The following is a 15,154-nucleotide window of genomic DNA, read 5'->3' on the forward strand; positions in this document are numbered from 1 at the left end:
ATTAACAAGCCAAAAAAATTGACATTGATGGTCAACAGTTTGGCTTTTTTCATTTGTTGACCAACAGCGCCATTCTTCAGCTGCGCATAAACCTGTGGAAACATCAAGATAACATAAGCTGTCATGCAGAAGCTACACGGAAGTAGGCGCCTTTCAGATGCTGCTATAATCCCACAGTCACGGTACCACTGGCCGACGGTCAGACTGGTGGCAGCTCACTGCCCTGGTGGTGATGGGGCCAAATGTGATCCAGATGCACCATCGAGGTTATGGTTGTCTTCTGCATGCTCCCCACACATAGATTTTCTGTTGTCATGAGGGAAAGCTACTTTGATAGGAGGGGGAGGGCTGGGGCGGTTAGATAGACTGGGGGGGGGGGGCTATAGGAAGGAGGCGTGGGAGGATTTATAATCAAGGCCGTCATATAGCAGGGAGAACATCAGCGCAGGAAAGATCTTACCAGGAAGTACATGCTGGACCTATTCGTTATAGATTCAGCATGTAAGGCAGGGATGTTTTTCGTGGGATGCTGTGAGCCCAAGTTCTTGAAGGGTATGCGGATGGAGTGGGATCCAAGGCTCTGATGCCGGTGACACCTCAGTGAGGAGCAGTCCCTCCCACACTGCCTTCCAAAGATGGGCCCTCTGTCAAAATCGCCCGTGTGGTTGTTAATGTGTCTCCATGCACCTCGTCGACTAAAGTTCCGGATATTCTCGGAACAAAGAAATGCAAAAAAATAAAATAAAATCCTTTGGCCTCTCTTGTTAGGTTGGGTGGTTACATGTTATGAACCTTTGCATTTTCTTTTACCTAAATGCAAAGCCTGTTCTGTCAAAATACAGTACAGTACAGAGCACAGCCTTTTAAGTAAGAATGAACTGTCGGAACATACAATTTTCCCCCCAAGAGCTATCGAACGGAGCATAAATATGCAAGTGAGAAGATTTAAAGCACCAGCTTTAATCTCTGTCTCTTGTCCCATCGAGACAAAGGGCAAGAGGTCAAAATCTTCAAGGGTCTACTGGGAACTGTCTAGCAGAGCTTGTTGAAATGTTTTGGATAATTGTATAACCTAACTATGATTGAAATTAGCATATGAAAGCTGATTTCCCTAACCCCACACCCCCCGATATTTTTAAATGTTAATTTGTAAGTCATTTCAGAGGACAGTAACTGACTTACAGTCATGTAGTCTCCCAGAAGCTCTTTTTTTTTACACTCCCTCAGTAGCTCGCATTCATAGCAAGGCAGCCCAGCCCTGACAGCACTCTGTCTGACCAAGCACCGTATGTAGACAAGCAGGTTTTTTTTCGTCTTCAGTCATATTTTTTTTTGTGTGTATTATCTTCAGGAAATCTTCCAGATGTTAAGCACAGTATTCAGCTTTTTACGACCATAAAAGTTGTCTAATGGGCTTTGTATGATTCCAAACATGCATAACGCAACAGTACGGGCAATATTTGTCTTTTCTCATATCAGATGAAGATGTGGGGGTTGAAATGTAAAGCATTTTGTGTGGGTGGGTGCCACCGGTTAGCGGTAAAACTTGTTGACTTGAGGGACTGATGGTCCAGCAATATTTAATAAATGTAGCCCTTTCAGTATTTTGTAGATGTGCTTAGGATGCGATTAAGATGCGAGGGGTCAAAATTGGCATGGCTTGAAAATATAGGTAATTTTTGGAAATTAACGAATCCCCTCCCCCAGATCCCTAGTTTTCTGTATCCCAGGGAACCCCTGATGTACGGTAAGACTTCTTCGTTGCTAGCCCTTTAAGAAATGTCATGCTGGTGAGTCGAACAGTGGATGCACATGAAAGACTGCAGGGAACATGCGGGATGGAAGAAACAGGGGCCTTTCCATCTCCGGAAAACGTCCAAGGGGGGAAATTCAGGCATAGAATCAAGTGCAATTCGCAAAACAGAGTCCACTTACATATTCCCAAGCAGGGGTCACCCATGGTACGGACCATGAACAGATGTACCACAGAGGTGAAGGTGACATAGGAAAAGGAGTTACTGGGAGAGGAGATTTCCACCCCCCCACATACATTTATTATTGAAGCCCTTTTTTACCAGCTTGACACATTGCATAGAGCAGTGTTTCCCAATCTGGTCCTTGGGGACCCACAGTCAGTCCACGTTTTTGCTCCCTCCCTGCTCCCTGAGGGAGCAAAAATGTTGACTGTCTAACAGGGAGCTCGGAGGGAGCAAAAACATGGACTGACTGTGGGTCCTCAAGGACCACATTGGGAAACACTGGCATAAAGCAAAAGCTTGGTGCTAGGACATGAATGAATCTCTCCCCTAAACACCACCCCCACTGCCACGTCCCCCTTTGGTGGACCCTGCACCTACAGGTTACCACGAGATGTTGAGATCCCTTGCTTGTGGGAGGAGGGACGTGTGCTTATGAGGATGTTTTCACTTTCCTGCGCCCCCCTTTCATTCCTTACTGCCATGCTTCTGCAACTCTAGTAAATCCCTGTATAGACACTGAAAATTAATCCTTGAAAATCACATTTAATTAAAAGCCTAAAGAATTAACCGACAGTGTTTCATTAACTGGGTCAGCTGGTAGCTTTCTCCACATTCAATGTGCCAATGTGCCTATTTCTGAATACTGAAAATATTATTTATATGTTTGGGTATATTTTAACTCGAGTACTTTGCGGTATGTTCATGCTGAAATGTGGAAAGTGTTGGAAATTTAAATGTGATTTTATGTTGTTATTTTTGTATCTGATTGGAGTTTCTTTCGATTTGTCAAAACATGGCGTTTCCTTTTAAGGCAGGTAGTCAGAATCTTACATACTGCAGCACTGTCAACAGGTCAAACAGGTAACTGGAGTTTCAAACCTTCACCCTGTATGTATGAAAAATGCCCAGTTTAGTGCTGTACTGTCCAGGCAATCCAGCCTCTACTGTTTACAATTAAGATTTTTATTTCAAACTAACAAAACAATTTAGTGTGGGAAACAATTAAAATGTAAATGAAATATTCTGCGTCACTCTGACATTGTGCATGAAGGCAAAATAGAAAGGATTAATTAACAATAAACTCATTGAGGATTTGTTCTAGAGAATAGAAAAAAAATGTTGCATTGATATAGTAAATCATTTTATATATTTTGATAATAAAAGGCAAATTTTACAACAAATACAACTGAATGAAAAATGACTGAAGCTTTTTATTATTTTTAGTGCCTTTTTTTCACACCAAGCTGCGTTTGATGCACAGCAACACCTTAAGATGCTGCTCCCAGTTTTGACAGCTTTTTTTGTCTTGTCGGTGTATGAAAGCAGACAAATGCACCCAAAATATGAACAGAGCATTCAACATGACCGAAGCATGATGTCACCGAAGCTGGAAACATGAACAGGGCACAAAGGATTGTGGATGCATGTCTTGCTTGTAGAAGAGAGGGATTGTGGGCCGCCTCGGTCCTCCAGGGTTTTCGGAGAGGTGGGACTGACTGTGGAGCACTGCAGCTGAGGTCTTGGCTGCCGGGCAAAGGTTTAGCTGCTGCATAATTAATGAGAAAAGGTAGAAGGAGATGTTTAACCGTAAGCAAAGTGGGAGGGTTAAGATAAACCCAGCATATCTGTGGGATTAATAGGGAGATGTTTTTCCTGCGGTTTGTACAAGCATTCTCACCTAATGTCTGATATAACCATGTATTACCTTTGGCGCAAAACTGAAATTGTGACATTAATTCAAATGTATAGATATTAAATTGGGTCATTTGCTCAACAAATAATAGAAAGGCGAACAATTAACAGCTATTAACTACCTATTAATTTTGCAATTGACAGCATAGGATTTATTTGGTCATAAACTGTTGTTTTTCCATAATATGCAGATGGGGTGATTTTTATTTCCAGAAACAGAATGAGCTTCATTGGCCATGGAAGTTCACATGTACGAGGAATTTGTCTTGGTATGGCGCTTGCGGTGACATGTAACAGCCGGAAAACAGATAAGAGGACAGAGAAACATAAAATGTTTCACAGTTGTCTTCCAGACAACATAAAATAGTGAATAAAATGCACAGCAGTGTAGTGCGTGGTGCAGTGGTGATACTCACAGTAGTAATTATGCACATTAAATTAGCCTGTGTGATCAGGCTAAATTTGGGACGACCAACACTCCACCATTTTTAGGGTTACTGTTTTGGCTGTTATTCTGCAGGTATTGAAAACATGGTTGGCTGCACATGTTAGTAGGTCTTGCCATCAATTGATTAGTGACATCATAATCATGTGATTCATAGAAAAATCGCCATAGTGACCTGACCCTATTTGGGTCTGACTCAGGATGAGGGATTCCACAGAAGGTCAGGTTTCAGGCAAGTTATTATTTTTTCCATCTTCCAAACTGATTAGATCATAGACACTGTGTTCACCCGAGAATTGATGCAAAGACAGAAATCAGGTGAAGAAAGGGAAGTGCCTGTACTGGCCCTATATTGTCCCACCTTAAAGGCTGCCTTTTCCCTTAAATAGCAGCTGTAGTAGTGTGTCGTATCCTCATGCTCGTGCAAATTACATGGGGCTGTTCCTCCGTACCCACTCAGGTGGGGGGGGAGGGGGGGTTGTGCGTCATGTGACCCCGAAGGTGGCTACTATGATTGTCTTTTTGTCACAGGGACACCTGAGTGTAACAGAATTATAGAACAAAAGAAGAGCAGTGCCGGTGTGTGAGATTTGAGTCACGAATGGATTTTTTGGGGGGGTGGTGGGTGGGGGGGAGTGCAACTGACGAATGGCCTGTCCCCAACCTGAGGTGGTATGGGGGGGGGGGGGGGAATTCTGTGCAAATATAATAGGAGCCAATAGCTGGTGTGGTTTGGGACTGGGGGTGGCCAGGGGGTTGTGGGCGGAGTTTCGGGGGGGGGGGGGGGGCTCCCATCTTCAAAAGCGTCTTCAATGCCTTATTTAACATGCTAAGTGTGACAGTCTGGAGAAATTTGATTTAGCTGCATTGGGTGGGGGGAGTGATTAAATTAAGCGTGCGCTCCCAGCGATCGGCAGGCCAATAAAGGGGTGTCGCGTTCCCGGTGCCTTTCTGAAGCGCGCGCGGTCCCGGCTTCGCCCCGCGTCTCCCGCGTGACGGCCTGTCTGTCTTAATGAAAGCCGTGCGCGTTCCACGCGCCCGCGGAACAAACGCGCGGTTCTGAATATCTCGCCGACATTGGGCGCCTCGCTGGGTGCCAAGCAGAGTTCAGGGACAGGCAAAGAAAATCAGAGAGCGGCAGCAAAAAGGGGGGGGGGGGGGTAGAAAAGAGACGGGAGGGAGACAAGAGTGCACATTTTCTCTGTCTTTGATTTCTGCTTTCTGCAGACTTTAAAGTCAGGATTCTCTCCCTCTCCCCATCCGTTCCTCGTCTTATACAGTCTGCCAGAAAATCATGACAGGGTTTTGACATCCTAAAAGTCACTAGCAGACTGCAGGTGCCTGGAGAAGGGAGAAAAATATATGTATATATGGCAGGTTGCTGCTGTTCAAGACAATGGCCAATTTCTTTCGGCAGGGATGGAATCCCCAGCAGTGTCCCAAGATGCCATTAAAAATGTCTCTAGCAGAGGAGAGTCCGCATTAAAGATGGCCGGCCTGCTGCAGATATACACGTTTCTTTTGAGAATTAAGGACACCTTCGCAAAACCGTTATGGGGCGAAATAAATATAGCAGAGTGAAAAGATGTCTCAGAGATAATTTTCCACACCTAGGCAATTTGTCGAAAGCTCCATTCAAACAGCCTGGCCTTGTGAAAGTCAAAGAGATGCTGAATTTTTCATGGCTGTGTCTGGTAACCAGGGGTGCATCCCCACCCCCTCAACACACACACTCACACACACACAGGTTTGTAAATATATCTTTGTGGGGACTCTCCATTTATTTCTATGGATAAATCTCTAATCCCAACGACGACCTTAACCCCTAACCAGCCCTAACCTTAACCATGAGTAACCAAACTAAATACAAGACTTATTACATTAATTATTAGTTTTTTGATTGCATTCACAGATCTTTGTGGGCTGCTGAAATATGGTCCCCACAACATGAAAATAATAGGTTTTTTATTACATCGTGGGGGACATTTGGTCCTCACAATGTAATATTAACCTAATCCACACACACACACACACACACACACACACCATTCTCCTGCTGCTGGTTGCCTGTCACACGCAACTGAATTTAAACCAGAAGCTGTAAACCCCTTCAGGATATCAAATCCACTGACTCTCATTTCTAACTAGGTCAGTGCTTACAATAGCTGCCACCCTCTCTCTCCTTTACTTCATTTGATCTATGCAACAACGTCGAGCACTCGCCTTATATGCAAACATTAGCGTTGCCCATATTTGCAAGTTAAATCGAATGGTTTTCTTTTTGTTATTCTTCCTCTTTATGTATAAAACAGTAAACCACACAATACTTTAAATCCTTGATTTTTTTTTTTTGATATTCTGTTAAAGGAATTTTGTTCCTCCATGCAATAAATAGATGTGCAAGAGCGTACAAAACAGGATTTTTTTTTCCTTGTAAAAATTTTTGTCCTTTTTTTCTTTGAAGAGAACAGAGTAGGCAGGTTTTTTCTTCGAAGTCACCTGCCTGGTGTTGCTGTACGTTCTATCGCACTGCCTTTCCATTTTGTGTTTGTTTTGGTTTTGCCTTTAGTTCGACAAGCTGAGTGTGTTACAGAAGCAGACATCGTGCAAAAGGGATAACAGCGATATATTAACCATAGTATCGAGGGACACAAACAAAAGGGCAGCCTTCCCGTCCATCGTTCTTCTCGATTTCATTCAGCGTCTTCCTCCATACTCAGTTATCCTTAAGGTGCCTTCAAAAAAGAACTGCATGAATAATGAATTTAGCCTGATTCAGAGAAATAAAAATTTCTTATTGATTTTTCTGCCTCTAACACAAAATCGCAGACAAGATAAATAACCAGCAGCCTAATTTTTTTTTTTTGAGATTCTCTCTTTTCTTGAAGAAAAGTGATATAACTGTGTGTGTGTCTGTCTGCGTTGCGTCGCTAGTCAGACAACAAGGCACCGAAATTCTTTAAGTTCTGATGCTGAGAATTTTTAAGTAAGACGACAGTTCTTATAAACAAATCACAGCACCTGCCCTCCCCGTGCGCTTAAAAATGTGGGGGCACACAAAGAAATATGGTCCGTGTCTTTTCCAGATTATTCTGGAAGGTACCGTGGCCGCACATGACCAAAGGCGGCATCTCTGCAGCTTATTTAAATGCCCCCTCCCCCTACCCCACCTCCCCGGCATTCCTTCTCTCACACCCTGGATTCCCTCCACCAGACCCACACAGGAAGCCATCTTGTGGCTGTATCTGAGCGTGCTCCTAGCTCTCCTCTGCCCTTGCCTACTCCCCTTTTTTTGCGCATTCAGCACGACACACAGCAGCAACGGTCTTGGGCAAATTGCATTTTCAGCCGGTTTTGACATCAGCTTGTCCTCCTGGGGATAAAGCGTAGACACGATCGCAAGGTGCGGTTCCTCTCGCCAATGTTGACGATCCGCTCAGTGTGCTGTAGTCCTTGGAATTAGCGCTGCATTACCTCATACGGTTGTCCACCGGGTTGTGTCCTAAGAGGATTTGATGTAGTAACAGAAAGAAGTTTATGTAATTAGAGGTGGAACTAGGAAGGAAAGATATTTTAGGTGAGGTCTGTGGTAGTTTACCGTGGGCCTGTTCAGATCTGGCTCATAAATTAAATGAAAATGAGATTTAAGTAATTCCCAAATATAGGAGAGTTATCAAATGTAACTTAAATGCATAATTATGAGATTTGATGTCTGAGCTAATTCTGTATATCAAGTTATTAAGAAGGAACCTCTACCCTTATAAAATCTTTTATTTTTTCAATAGATGTCCCCAAGGTGTCACTCAAGGAAAGCAAGAGGGAAGATTATGTCAACTTTTGGTTGATCAAAAAGTTACGAATTACAACTTACCCTCCCTTTCTTTCGACTTTCAGGATCTCGATTTCTCATTACATCCACGGGAGCCTTGTATATTCTGGATGTACAGAATGAGGATGGATTGTATAACTACCGCTGCATCACACGGCATCGCTACACCGGCGAAACCAGGCAAAGCAACAGTGCCCGCCTCTTTGTCTCAGGTGAGACCAGTGTGACAAAAATCCATTGGGTGAAAGCTGGAGCGATGGTCATGATTGGTCGGCCCCATGGAAACCCCCTTGTTCCACAGTTGACCATATATATAACGTATCTGTTCCTTTCCACCGCCGGATCCTCAATCCCAAGACCCGACAAACTCCGAGCCGGTGATCCTGGATGGCTTTGACCGGCGTGAGGTCATGGCTTCCCACAGAGTGGAGCTTCCCTGCAAGGCATCAGGGCACCCAGCCCCCAAGTACCGCTGGCTGAAAGACAACAGCCCCCTGGAGCCGGACACCCGCTTCCGGCAGAGCGTGACGGGCTTGGTGATCGAGAGCACGCGGCCCTCCGACACCGGCACCTACGTGTGCGAGGTGTGGAACAGCTACGGCAACGCCGAGGTTATCGGGCGCCTGCTGGTGAAACGTGAGTGAACAGTCCGGGCTTCTTCCCCATGTGTCCCCCAAGTCCTCGAAGCATCTGAGCCACAACCTACTATGTCCCAACACCATCCTCTGCTCTTCAAGTGTGTGTCTATCCATTAAAGGAATTAACGGAATAATGAAAACTTTAGTTACTCATTGTCATTATGTATATCTCAACGGCAACTGAGACCTCTGAACAGGCATAAACATCTGCCAGTAATTGCATTTAATGTAACACGTTGCAATTTTGTTGCAAGATGCCACAAAGTGCTTCTTTTCAAAGGGAATCAAAAAGCACAAATACGAAGTATTTCGACTATAATGAGGTTGTCCACCTCTGAGTACTTGATCGGTAGATTGGCTTCTTTCTTTATGAAGGATGTTGACAATGCTTCTGTCATTGCTTTGCCTTATCCTTCACTGGTAATTCAGCATACCTGTTAATGGCTGGTCAGGCAAAAAAAAGCAACAATGTTCAGCCAATTAACAACGCTCTTTCATTGTTTTTTTTTTCCAAACAAAAGAATGGCTCAAAGAATGGAAACATTAAACAGAAATCAATAAAACTCTTGTAGGAACAGTGACACAATGAAAATGGAATCTACTTCTAATGTTCCATAGCATAATAATTAACTGAAAATTGGCTTAACAGGTTAATAATGGTTATACTTTGTTCCAAAATATTTTCCCCCAATCAAAGCTGAATTTGGTTATTTTATTTATTTTCTGGTCTTGTTGTCAGGTCTGGGGCAAAGACCGCAGCACCTTTTTCCACTAATCATTTTTTTCCACCCAATGGACTAGACGCTCAAACTCTATCAAATGCTACTCAGTGGCTGACAGATGAAGGTAACCGATAAAGTCTTGATTAATTACATACTGAAGCATGTTTTAGTGAAGGTAGTGCTAGCTGGACAGCACTACTCTGACGGCCCTGAGATATCGCAGCATCTTCTTCAGCCCTGTGTAGCTTTGGAGGTTGCAGCTGCCTGCCCACCAAACGATAGCTATCATGTGGAAAGCTGTGGCATTAGCAAAATGAATGTATCGTCAATAAATCGAATTGATTAGCTCGGCGAGAAAAATATCTGATAAACAGACAATGAAGGACACGCAGATACCCATTCCGCCAAATCACTAATAGCGTTAAATTAAGGACGTCATTTATAACGTGCACCTCAGTTTATTTAAAAGTATCTAGTGACCACAAATCATATCTAATTATTGAGTTAACTTTGCGTTTAAATGGGAAATCACTTGGAAAATAAGACACGGAACAGAAAATAATGGCAATGACCATTTTCTAATTTTCTTCAAACTTTGTGGAAACTTTTCAGAATTTTGTGTTTCGAGAGGAGTACAAGAGCAGAAACACAAAACAGAGGTTATGCTTGGAACAAACCAGTTGGGTGATGATGTTTTTGTGTCATTGTCATACGTAAGGGATGCTTTGTGTTATTAGTGGCCCTGCCCTGGTTTCTGTGGTGAGTCATCTTGACGCTGTGCTGTTTCAGAGCCCCTGAAGGCAGTGATAAGTCCACGCAAGGTGAAGGGCAGCGTGGGAAGTCAGGTGTCCCTTTCCTGCAGCGTGACCGGCTCAGATGAGTACGAGCTCTCGTGGTATCGCAATGGGGAGGTCATCTACCCAGGCAACAACGTGCGGATCACCGGCAACAGCCGTGAGAACTTGGTGATGGAAGGCATGGCCAAGAGCGACGGGGGTGCCTACCAGTGCTTCGCGAGGAACGGCAAGATGTCCGCCCAGGACTTTGTGCAAGTCATCTTGGAAGGCGAGTATCTGTAACACGGGCCTTAAAATTAACCTGTGGGTTTTAAGGCTAATATGGTTGCCTGCTTATGCTGTGAAATACTCAACAGCATGCATGGGTGAGTTTAATTGTTGCGCAACAACAAAACATCTTTGGGTAAAGTGGGGACTCCTCAGAGGACACAGGCCAAAAACAGGGGAAATTGGCGGCTTCTCTCCTACTATGCAATGCATCCTCCAGACCCCATCAGATAATGTCTTAATATATCAGTAATATGTTAAATTATTACATTTTGAATTGTAAAGAAATATACGAAGAAATTATATCAGGGTCAGTTTCAAACGGTTTTATCATATTGGTTTGAGTGGACGTTACCAGTTTCGCCATCTTCTTGAGTGGAAGGTACTGTACTAACAGAAAAGAGAAAAAGGGTGTCACTTTTTACATCATTTATGTCCATTCCCTAATATAAATGTTTCAAGTAAAACGTTTTTAGTTAAGATTGCCGCTTTAGTAGATAATGGATTTAGAGTTTTTTCCCCCCAGCAGCCTGAGTATCACTTTCCATCGTGTTAGTCTGCTGTAATGTTACTTTAAATAACAGCCAGTCCATTCATGGTATTATCCTCCAGGAAGTGACATCATTTATGGTGGGAAAACAACAGCGCACAGATAGTAAGAGGAGATTTTATTTCCTGGTTTTAGTGTTAGTCTCACTCCACCACAGTCCCCCCAATTAGGTCAAATTATAGAATTTAGCAATGCAATATCAAAATTTTAAATTAAAAGATTAAAAAATATATCAAAAGTAACTGCATGTGCTTATGTTAGCTCACTGTTGATTTCTCACAGTAACGAAGCTCAATTTCCAATCTGTTATATGCCAAGGATAGAATTATCCTCCAAACCAAAATGGTGAAGCAACTTAAAATTGATCTTAAGTCAATTTGTCATCTTTAAAACGTAAGGATTTAACATTTTACCAGTATATTAAGGCATATTTGGCACTGCATAATGTCAATGACCTTGCATCTGTAAATTGCTCATAGTGTGTGTGTGTGTGTGTGTGTGTGTGTGTGTGTGTGTGTGGATTAGGTTTATATTATTTTGTGGGGACCAAATGTCCCCCACAATGTAATAAAAACCTATTTTTTGATGTTGTAAGGACCATTTTTCGGGTCTCCACAAAGATCTGTCACTGCAACCAAAAGAGTAAAAATTCCAAAATATTATTTGGTTGCTTCCAGATAAGATTGGGGCTGGGTGGGGGCTAAGACTGTCATACTTAAGATTAGGGATATGCCCATAGCAATGAATAGAGAGTCCCCACAAAGATATGAATATGTGGTCCGTGTGTGTGCGTGTGTCCTATGGTGGACTGGCATCCTTTCCAGTGGTCGCACTCTGCGACCCTGTACTGGATAAGTGACTAGAAGATGGATGGATGGATAAAAGTTGAATTACCCAGCATGCTTTGAGTCAGCTCCTGCTTGCACTAGCCTGCCTATTAGAATATCAAACCGTGAGCGATCCGGAGACACGCCCTTTCTCAGGAGGTGCTGAGATGCTGTTCTCTGAGGTTTCCAAGCAGTCTGCTCTCTGGCGCGTCATGTCATGTGTGCTCTTGCGAGAGCGTGCCGTGACTGTGCAATCGGGAACGAGGCAATCAATCTTCATGGGGCCCATGCACTAATGAGGCCTGTAATGCAGTCATGGTGTGGCTACTATTATTAGAAATCCTACCCCCCAGCATTGCTTACCTGAGCCTGGTTGCCAGGGCAACTGTCTCCAGTGGCCACAGAACTGTGGAAAGGAGGTATTGATAATCTATAATCGAGAGGGTGAGTTATCGGGGAGCTGCAGTGGGTGAGATTTCAAAGACCGCTTCCCCCACACTGGGGGGGGGGGACAGATAGCAGTGGTTTTCATCTAGCTAAGAGCCCCCCCCGAGTACCGTAAAAAGAGATGAAAGAAAATGGGGCAAACGTACAGCTGAATCGACGTGCCGCAGATGTTGGGTTTTCTGTTCCAAGCACGAAAGGGGCGGGGGGGGGGGGTCGTGACGTGCTTGTGAGCTAGAGCATGCGACAGGAGTGGCCCCCGCATCGCGCGACTTGAAAGAACCCGTATCCTCCACCGCGCAGGCCGCTCATTTCGCTAAAAGCATGGAAACAACTCCTACCCCCCCTCACATACACACTCGTCCAAACTCACACACAGGCACCTGTTAGGGGGGGGGGGGTGGGTGGGCTGTGTGGTTCGCACCTGTTTGTCCCCATCTGGCGTGGCGCTGCGCGTCTCACTCAGCGACGTTCTCTCAGCGGCTGCCATAGCGATGCATCAGCCCGCCACCCAAACAGGATCGCCGCAGACAGGTGCATGTGGAACCTCAGCATGTTTTTGGACTGTGGTGGGGAAACCGGAGTACCCAGAGGAAACCCCACAATGACACGGGGAGAACATGCAAACTCCACACACATGGAGCCATGGCGGAGACTTGAAGTTGGTCCCAGAGCTTTGAGGCAACAGTGCTAACCACTGTACCACAGTGCCACCCTTTTAGATATTGCATCTACTTTTTATTTGTTTACCTGTTGCTTTTATCCAAAGTGACGTATGATTTTGAGGAAGTAGGATCAGACAGTCCCTGGAGTAATCAGGGTTAAGGGCAAGATGAGCAATTGGATTTGAACCAATGACCTTCCAATCACAGCATGCTAACCCGTGCAGCCATGTGCTGTGTATTTGCCAGTGGTGGACGCAGCTAAACGAAAAGTTCACTTCTATAGCCGCTAATCTGCTATCTCAAAAGTTTAATTCAATAATGCTGACAAACCACAAAAAAAATTTGTAGAAGCTAATGATAACTGCTAACATCTACTTTTTCTTATATGAATTTAGCTTCGGTTTGGGTTTTGACATTGAAACACTTAAAAACATACATAGGGCACTAAAATTTTAACCTGTTTAACACTGAAAACCCATCTGTTAGGCTGGAGTGATTGCCAGGGGCTGTTTAGGACTTACCCAATGGATTCTTTAGAGTCTCTGGAATAAATCTGCATTTAAATATTCTTTCTGTGATATTCCGTTTGTGAGATATAAGCGCTATTGTCTGAGAAGCCCTATTTCACAACTGGCCCATGCTGACATTTAGCCGTTAGGGGACTACAAACATGGCGGCGTTTACTTGGGTCCCAGCTCTTTATTGGTCTATAGCTCTGTCGGTCAGACCACAGAAAACACAACAGGGGGCCTGTTATCCGGCTAAGCAAGAAATCCAGCTTCGTGATATAGGCTGCTGTCCTCCGCTTACTTTAGGGTACGCGGTTTAAATGCCCTGCCCAATGCTGGTATTTGTGTACAATGTAAACTTATACAGCATGAATGAAAGTACAGAAATGATTTCTCGCTGCATAGTATACCAGTACAAGAAGGTGGGTGTAGGGGGATGTTCCAAGCAGGGTGACGTCTGTGTTCCAGATAATATAAAATATATTTCCGTGTTCCTGTCCCAAATCCGGTTGACAGAACCCAACACCTGATTGGTTTTCCAGTTGTGCTTCTGTTGCTCTGAGCCTAAACTAGGCTCTCGTTCTCCTTCCCGCCCATCGCTTTGTTAAAAGCCCACAGAGCTTCTCCCCTTTCCTTTGTCACATGGCTCTGTTTGATGTCCCACCCTGAGCAAAGTCTTACAAACCACAGACTTCGATACCAATTAAACAAACTGAGCATTGGAACCTACAGCCTTCTTGTCAGAAGATCAGTCCCGGCAGCACTCTGATGATGTCACGACCTCCTCTGCAGATGGCACCCCCAAGATCCTGTCAGCCTTCAGCGAGAAGGTGGTGAGCCCCAACGAGCCGGTATCTCTGGTGTGCAATGTCAAGGGTACGCCGATGCCCACCGTCTCCTGGACCCTGGATGACGAGCCGGTGGTGAAGGACAGCAACCACCGAATGGGCCAGTTCATCACCATGGAAGGCAACGTGCTCAGCTACCTGAACATCTCGAACACCCAGGTCCGGGACGGTGGGGTTTACCGCTGCACCTGCAACAACTCGGCGGGAGTGGTCACCTACCAGGCTCGAATAAACGTAAGAGGTGCTTGTCAGATCAGCTCCTCCAAAAACACACACATAACTCATTTTAGTTCTTAAAGTTCATGCATGTCTTTTGAGTATCCTCAGGAAATGCCTAACTAACCTTTACTTGAGCTCATTCCAGGATCGCATTGGTTCTTTTTTTCAGTTCTGTTTCTTTGGTTTTTCCTGGTAAATTCAGTTGTAGGGTTTGACCCCCATCGTTTGATTTCGTCTGTCCTTTTGCCATGTTTTCCTCCTTTTGTTGGATTCGGATATACGTACGCTATCTTCCTCCGTCCAAACGTCCCTTTCTGTTTGCTGATGTCTTCCTGTCCTGCCATTGTGTGCTTCCACCTCTCATCACTCTATGTCCACGTCTCCCCTCCCTCTCAGATATGCCAGTCAATATTTTTCTTGTACCGTTGCAAACAGCTACCCCTCTACTTGCATTCAGGGGTGTATACAGGGGCTGGACTACAGGGGCACTGGCCCCAATTGAAAGGTGATTGGCCTTCGGAGTGCCCCCTCCCCTGTCACTCAACGATTCAAATCATCTCATTGGCTAATAATAAAGTTGGCTCCTCTGTATGAATTTTGGCCCCTCTTATGCCCCCACGTATACCACAAACCTAGAATCACTCCTGCCTGCATTCTATGATCTAAACCTCGTTTTCTACTCATGAGATAAAAGGGGATTAAACGGGCCTGATTTAAAAGGAG

The 15,154-nt window shown here is 44.5% G+C and overlaps 1 protein-coding gene across 4 annotated transcripts in view; it reads left to right on the forward strand.

Annotated features, from left to right (window-relative positions):
- The window catches only part of dscamb (Down syndrome cell adhesion molecule b), a 160,098-nt gene that overhangs the window by 98,353 nt on the left and 46,591 nt on the right, over nucleotides 1–15,154 (forward strand). For 3 of the 4 annotated variants that reach the window (XM_072701300.1, XM_023813788.2, XM_072701301.1), the window contains exons 4-7: nucleotides 8,011–8,157; nucleotides 8,303–8,581; nucleotides 10,095–10,370; nucleotides 14,157–14,453. In XM_072701300.1, coding sequence (XP_072557401.1) covers nucleotides 8,011–8,157; nucleotides 8,303–8,581; nucleotides 10,095–10,370; nucleotides 14,157–14,453 — 999 coding nt within the window. The remainder of the gene's footprint in view (nucleotides 1–8,010; nucleotides 8,158–8,302; nucleotides 8,582–10,094; nucleotides 10,371–14,156; nucleotides 14,454–15,154) is intronic. The other variant, XM_072701302.1, reaches the window with a different exon arrangement.

This window comes from Paramormyrops kingsleyae, chromosome 17 (genome assembly GCF_048594095.1).
Source record: "Paramormyrops kingsleyae isolate MSU_618 chromosome 17, PKINGS_0.4, whole genome shotgun sequence".
Lineage (NCBI taxonomy): Eukaryota > Metazoa > Chordata > Actinopteri > Osteoglossiformes > Mormyridae > Paramormyrops > Paramormyrops kingsleyae.